At 42.7% G+C, this 7,765-nt stretch overlaps 1 protein-coding gene across 1 annotated transcript; it reads right to left on the minus strand.

Moving 5' to 3' along the window:
- Positions 1-5,264: 5,264 nt before the first annotated feature.
- On the minus strand, positions 5,265-7,502 carry LOC135616364 (subtilisin-like protease 4). Its single transcript, XM_065115551.1, has one exon. It carries the CDS (start codon positions 7,500-7,502, stop codon positions 5,265-5,267), a length of 2,238 nt encoding a protein of 745 aa, XP_064971623.1.
- Between the last annotated feature and the right edge of the window lie 263 nt (positions 7,503-7,765).

The raw sequence follows: 7,765 nt of genomic DNA on the forward strand, positions 1-7,765 counted from the left end.
TTCTATTCCGATGGAGAGATTCAATTTCTTCATTCATCGCAATCAACCACTTAGCGGAATTATCACAAGAAACTACATCTGAGTAGGAAGTAAGCTCACCAACTTCACTTGTTTCTTCTGCAATAGACAAAGCATATGCAACCAAATTTACATTTCTTTGTGGTGGTCGAATATTTCTCCGTGGTCTATCCTTGGCTATGGAATATTGCTCTTCCTCTAGATCATCTTCGTTAGTAGACTCGAGACTATCTATTGGCATTCTTTGAGAAGAAGAGTTAGACCGAAATGAATCAGACCTACCAATCTCAAGCTCCACCTGCTTCTGTGCACTATCATTTGTACAACTAGTAGATTCTTCTTTAGAAGATAACATAGATAATTCATCAAAAGTAATATCTCTACTGATTACAAATTTTGGGGATTTGGGATCAGGACACTATAATCTATATCCTTTCACCCCAGAAGCATACCCAAGGAAAATATATTTTTTAGCTCGAGGCTCTAATTTTCCTTCATTTATATGCATGTATGTTGGACACCCAAAAATTTTTAAATCAGAGTAATCAGCAAGAGTACCTGACCAAACTTCCTTCGGAGTTTTTAAGTTAAGTACTGCAGAAGGAACGCGGTTGACAACGTAACAAGCCATATTAATCGCCTCTGCCCAAAAGTCCTTTGTCAACCCTGCATTTGAGATCATACACCTTGCTCTTTCAAGAGTGTTCTGTTTATACGTTTGGCCACACCATTTTGTTGAGGCGTCATCCTAACAGTGCGATGCCGAACGATTCCTTCATTTTTGTAAAATTCATTAAAGTCACATTCACAAAATTCCATGCCATTATCTGTTCGAAGCCGCTTAATTTGTTTACCTATTTGTTTCTCAATCAAAGTCTTTCATTGTTTAAAGGTTAGAAAAACATCATTTTTATGCTTCAGAAAATAAACCCAAACTTTTTTGGAATAATCGTCAATGAAAGTCAACATATACTTGGCACCACCCTTAGACTGAACATGGGCTGAACCCCAAAGGTCTGAATGAATATAGTTAAGAGTACCTTTTGTTTTGTGAACTGCTAGAGAATTGAAGCAGACTCTTTTCTGCTTTCCAAAAATGTAGTGTTCACAAAAAACTAGTGGCCCAGTACTCTGTTCATAAAGTAGACCCTTTTTGCTCAATATGCTCAAATCTTTTTCGCTCATATGACCCAAACGCATATGCCATAATTTGGTGATGTCAGAATCAGACAATGATGATGACGAGACTGTAACCGAGCCTGTGACAGTAGTTCCCTACAGAATATATAAGCTACCAGACCTACAAGCTTTCATAACAACAAGAGCACTTCTAGAAACTTTTATAACTCCACCTTTAACTATGTATTTATACCCAAGGGCCTCTAGGGTGCCTAAAGAGATGAGATTCTTTTTTAAATCAGGAACATATCTAACATTAGTGAGCGTCCTCACAATACCATCATGTATTTTAATTCGGATTGTGCCTCTACCAACAACATCACATGCAGCATTATTGCCCATCAAAATAATTCCACCATTACAAGATTCATATGTGGAAAACAAATCCCTATTGGGACACATGTTATAAGAACAACCTGAATCTAAAATCCATTCATTTTTAGACATCGTCTTGTCATTAGTAGCAAAGAAAATATTTTCAACATTCTTATTAGATGCTACACCAGCTTCAGCGGACTCAATAGTTTTCTCAATAAGTTTTCCCTTTTGCTTTAATTTATATTTCAATTTAAAGCAATCAATCTTAATGTGCCCCATTTTATGACAATATCTGCATTCCAAATTTCTATGTCTGGATTTAGATCTACTATTGTCAAATTCTCTTTTATCCATTCTCCCCCTAACAACCAGACCTTCAGCCTGATTCCCTCTACTTTCCCCAGTGATATTCCTATCTATCTGCTCCTTAGATTTTAGTACAGATTTAATTTCTTGATACAAAACCGTTTCTTTTCCATAAATCAAAGTATTACGGAAATACTTAAAAGATTGGGGAAGAAAACACAAGAGTAACAAGGCCTTATCCTCGTCATCAATTTTTGTATCTATATTCTCCAAATCCATAATCAAAGAATCAAATTTATCAAGATGCGAGAGTATAGATGTACCTTCAATAATCCGAAGCATATATAGACTTTGCTTCAAGTAGAGACGATTCTCCACTGTCATCTTCATGTACAAGGCTTTAAACTTGTCCCACATGCTCTTAGCCATAGTCTCCGTAGCTACCTCCCGTAAAACCTCGTTAGAGAGATTTAGAATGATGCTTGATCGGGCCTTCTTATCCATACCCGCAAGCTCTTCTTTTGACATATCATCTGGAATGCTCTCGGCTCCTTGTAGTACCAAATCAACTCCGTCTTGAACTAGAATGGCCTCCATCTTGAGTTGCCACATGCCGAAGTTGACATTTCTGTCGAATTTCTCGACAACAATCTTTGTTATTGTCATCGTTATCAAAAGATCCCAAAACCAGGCTCTGATACCAGTTTGTTAGAGCTAGCCTCAGGATATTTACCAAAGGGTAATTTTGACAACACAACAAAGACAATAAAGCTAAAAGATAAAAGCGACAAGAACACCAGATTTACCTGGTTCGGTCAATTGACTTTGACCTACATCCACGAACGAAAGAGGAGCAAATCACTACTATAAAAGAAACTATTACAAATGCTTTAGGAAGATGTTCCTAGGCCATAAAACACCCGAAAATACTAAACAAGAAAAAACCCAAAGTATAAGCCTAAACTATTTAACTGAGTGTGGACTTAAACCCAAAGCAAACACTTAGGTTTTTCTTGTGGTGTCACTTGTGATGCATCTGACTTCAAAGCTCAGACCCTTATTTATAGTTCCAGTACGAGACAACAAGTCTGATTTTTCCGATGTGGGACTATGGGACTTGCCAAACTAACAGGTTGCTTTTATCACTGCCTCCCCATCTACTTCAGGAAGCAGGAGTGGGCTCTCGTTCTACTACTCCCAAGAGAGAGTGCTAGTTTGGGGCTCCACTATAGCGAGCCTTGGCTCGACCGTTGTAGTGGGAGTACAAATCCACTATAATAGGTCTTTGCTTGATCGATGTAGCAAGAGTATTGATCCATCGTGGCGGCTTCTGCTGTAGTGGGTCTTGGCTTGACCATCACAGCAGGAGTATTAATCCACCATGGTGGCTTCCACCGTAACGGGTTTGGCTCGATTGTCATAGTAGGAGTATTGATTTATCGTGGCTACTTCTGCTATAGCGGGTCTTGGCTCAACCATCATAGTGGGAGTATTGATCTGTAATGGCGACTTCCATCATAACGGGACAAAGCTCGACCGTCGTAGTGGGAGTATTGATCTATCATGGCGATTTTCGCCATAACGGGAGTATTGATTCGCCATGACGGGTCTTGGCTCGACCGTCGTAACATGAGTATTGCTCCGTTGTAGCAGCTTTCGTCATAGTGAGTCTTGACTCAACCACCGTAACGGGAGTATTGATCCATCATTGTGCTAGTCATATGTGTCATGTAAGTCAATCATATGAGTGATGACACGTGTGAGACGATACGTACTTTGTTTACTTATTATTATTTATTGATATTTTTCTTACTTTATGTTGCCTATTGTATATATTGTGATGTCCGTTGATCTGTGCAATTAGAATCAGATCGTGATGAGATCACAATAATGAGATCGATTCATCTTTAAACATAAACCATAAATAATCCCGATCGTAGGTTACTCGAGAGGGATATCGAGATAACCGAACAAATTAATGTGCTGTATACCAGTCTATATGATGGAGGTGATTTGTCTCATAGCTACTCGTGTGGGGACACTAGAGATATAGTACAGGTGCTCATTGGAGAATAAGTTCACTGATTGATCCACTCACGGAATGCTGGATGGTTGATGATAAATCATCGTCAGATAATGATTCCGTCATCCCAATTGTGTATCTGGTTCTTAGATTTGAGACACTAAATATGTCCTATATGAGTACTCCACGCTTTGATACTAGACTTATAGGTCAGGGAGTTTTAAATCTAGCACAAACGATCATCGAGAATGACAACTAATTTTACGAGGGTAATTGAGTGTTGATATAGGATCATCCACTCTCGGTGTCATGAGAGGAATATCGTATGTGTTCTTGCTCAAGTAAATCCCCAACCAGAATTATTTGGATTGAGATAGTAGAGGAGGAAATGAACTTTGCTACACACATAAGATAAAAACAATAGAAAGAGAAAAAAAAAGAAAGATAAATTTATGGTGGATACACTTTGTTATTAATTATATTGAGATGAATTTCATGAAAATTATATTAGGCATGATTTAATTTATCTTTCATTTCTATCGATTTAATTAATGTATACAATGATAGATATTGATTTTGATATTCTTAAGTAATTTGATATTATGTTAGTGAAAGAAATAAATGAAGAAAAAATGGTGATGTTGGAAAAAAAAAGGGAAGAATAAGAATTGTATGCTTATATTGAGGATATAATATAAGTATCTAATGACTAAGACTAATTTGTTTATAAAAGAACTAATGCATATAATTTACATGATTTAAAGTCATTTTATTATCCATAAATTATAAAAAAATATATGTTATTAATTTGAGACATATGATTTAAAAAATTATTTGTTATATTATAGAGATTTATTAATTTATATTATCTGAATTTATATGAAAATATCTATTCAATATTATTTTTGAAAAGCATTAAAAATGCATGATTACTATTTGGAAGGATATATGATACAATCATATTTAAAATGACATGCAAAAAGATTTACTTAAACTCTTAATTTGTAAAAGTTGTGTTACTTTGGATGACACTATTGTTGTTCAGTGAGTATGATTATTATATATTAAAATATAATTTAAAAAGACTAATTTCTTTTGGGTCCTGACACCTATATCATGACAATTAAAATGGTTTTGAGCTTATCATTGGGATATAATATTATTCGTAGTCATCAATGCTACTATAACTTCTATTGTAATGTCTATATCTTAGTTACACTTATACTTGTGAGCTATTAACTATATTTATGTTTATTTATAAATAATTTTACTGAGTCATGATTTGAAATGCATATGAATTTTAAGCATTGTAAATTGTATAAATATGAAGAAAATATTTGATATGCATGCATATTTGAAAAACATATATTTAATCAAATCTCGGGACAAATAATATTTATACAATGAGTACGTGCATGCATTACTTCAAGAGGATGGAGATTGGGCTTCTAACCACGTGCTTCCTCGACACCCACCTCAGTTGCCCACTGACTCTGCCCGATCGACCTCCGCTTCTCCTGAAGCAGATGCTGAAGCTTTTCTTCTGGTTCACCTTCTTGAACGACAGCGTGGTTGGCGTAACGCTCGCCGACACCCCCTTCGGCATGTCGACCTTCACCGCGTAAATCGACGTCGGCTTCCCCACATTGGTCACCGTCCGTGTGTAGCTGACCGACTTCGAACTGTTCGCCCGCAGCTTGACCGATATGGAAGGGTAGTTCAGCTCTCCTTGGGAGATGCTCTTAAGAGACGAGCAGCGCACGGGTTTGCGAGTTAGGGCGCTAACAGCTGAGTCATTGTAGCGGAGGCCACAAAGATACGGAACGTAGTCTTCCTGTGTGAGGTCGTAGACGAGACCTGGATCGATGGCCTGCCGTGGATTCACGTGACCCGCGCCTACGGCGAAGAGGTCGGCCGGGTGGTGCAGCTCGTCGAGGATCGGCCCGCCCGTGTTGTCCGTCACGTACGCTGTCGTCATGATCGCCGATTTGATCGCGGCCGGCGACCAGCCGGGGTGCGCTTTCTTGATCAGAGCTGCGATGCCGGAGAGATGCGGGCAGGACATGGAGGTGCCGGAGATCAAGGCGAAGGCCTGGGAGTTCCACCCGGCGAGGATGTTGACGCCTGGGCCGATGATGTCCGGCTTCAGGATCCCCGGCGTGATTTGGCTGGGCCCGCGGGAGGAGAACGAGGCCACATCCGGCGAGTGGGGCCTGTGCATGACGGTGCCGTGATAGATGATGTTCGCGATCGGGGTAGAGGTGGAGTTGATGTAGGCCTGGATCTCGAGTCCGTAAGCGTATGGAACCATGGATGTCGGGAGCACATGGTCGTCGGCTATGATCGTGTACCCGTCTACCGGATAGTTCATGACGATCATCCCGGCACCGCCGGCTTTCTTGACGACTTCACTCATTTGCACACTGTCAATGACGCCAAGCTGGCACAACACTAACTTTCCGCGGACGTCCACACCATCTAAGGTGCCATTGATGCACATGTAGGCGCCATCTTTAGCCGTGACGAAGCCGGGGTAAACGAGAGGTAGCATTTTGGGGTTGAAGGAACGCGGCCGGTGCAGTGATTCCCCATAGAGCTTTCGTCCGTTGCCAAGCTTCACGGAGGCCAAGAAGAGGCGGTCTGTGGTGCTCGCTCCCACCGTAAGTACCCACGGCGCATCGTTATTCACGGAGCCAGGATCAGGCCCCTCGTTGCCGGCTGAGCAGCTGATGAAGACACCTTTGCCGATAGCGTTGAAGGTACCCTGCGCGATCGGGTCCGAGTGGAAGGGAATTGGGTCGGCGCTGATCGAGAAGGAGAGCACGTCGACCCCATCGTCCACCGCGGCGTCCATGGCGGCCAACATGTCGTGACCCATGCATGCGATTTCGTCGCACACCTTGTAGGCAGCGATGTGAGCACGGGGAGCCATCCCGGCAGCGACTCCCGGGGCGAACCCGTTGACGTTGGCACGCTTCACGAACGCCCCGGCGGCGGTGCTCGACGTGTGCGTGCCGTGACCTTCTTCGTCGACGGGCGTGCCAGTCGAACGACGGTCGCGTCCGTCGTGATTGATGAAGGACCTTGCACCGATGAGCTTGTTGTTGCAAGCCGACGCCTTCAAGTCGCAGCGCCCCTTCCACTTGGCCGGCGGCGGCGGCATGCCGTGGTCGTCGTAGGAAGGATGGCCGGGGGTGACGCCGGTGTCGAGGAGGCCGATGATGATTCCTTCGCCCATGTTGCTCTCGTTCCACACGCCCAGCCTCAGTCCCAGGAACTCGGGTGTGTGTGTTGTCTTAAGGCGGTAAACACGGCTGGGGTAGGCGTGCAGAAACCAGTCCATCGTCGACATGGCCTCCACCTCCCTCGGGGTGAGCCGCGCAGCGAAGCCCGTCATGACGTTGCGGTAGGAGTAGATAAGGCGCGAGCGCGGGTCACCTTCTTCAGACTCCAGTCCTAATGGTGTAGCTGCACTCTCCAAGAGAGAGGAGTACCATTCGCTCCATTGGTCTGCGACATCGAAGTCCATCTTCTCGGGGCCCTTGACGTGAACAATGTAAGCCTTCGGCTCCTCAGAGCCGTCGACATGCAAGCCGGAGCGGAGGAAGGAAGCACAGAGGTAGAGGACGAGGGAGAGGGCATGTTTGCTGAGAGACATTGCAGGGATGAGAAGATGCATCACAAAGCAGTGGAGGATGGATATTTAAGAGTGCGGCAGAATACTCGATTTAGTGACGAGTAGCTGTTTGCCAAACCGCCGGAAACTCGATTAGGAAATGGATCTTCTATATCAGGAAAATATTTGTTTGCGCTGAACCAGAATCTAACAGCTGCGCGGACTGTTTGTGTTGGATTTTTTTTATCTGTGCTGAACCAGAATTAGATTTGTGACATGGAAATTTTTCTATGGACATATAATGA

The sequence above is a fragment of the Musa acuminata genome, chromosome BXJ2-7 (genome assembly GCF_036884655.1).
Source record: "Musa acuminata AAA Group cultivar baxijiao chromosome BXJ2-7, Cavendish_Baxijiao_AAA, whole genome shotgun sequence".
NCBI lineage: Eukaryota > Viridiplantae > Streptophyta > Magnoliopsida > Zingiberales > Musaceae > Musa > Musa acuminata.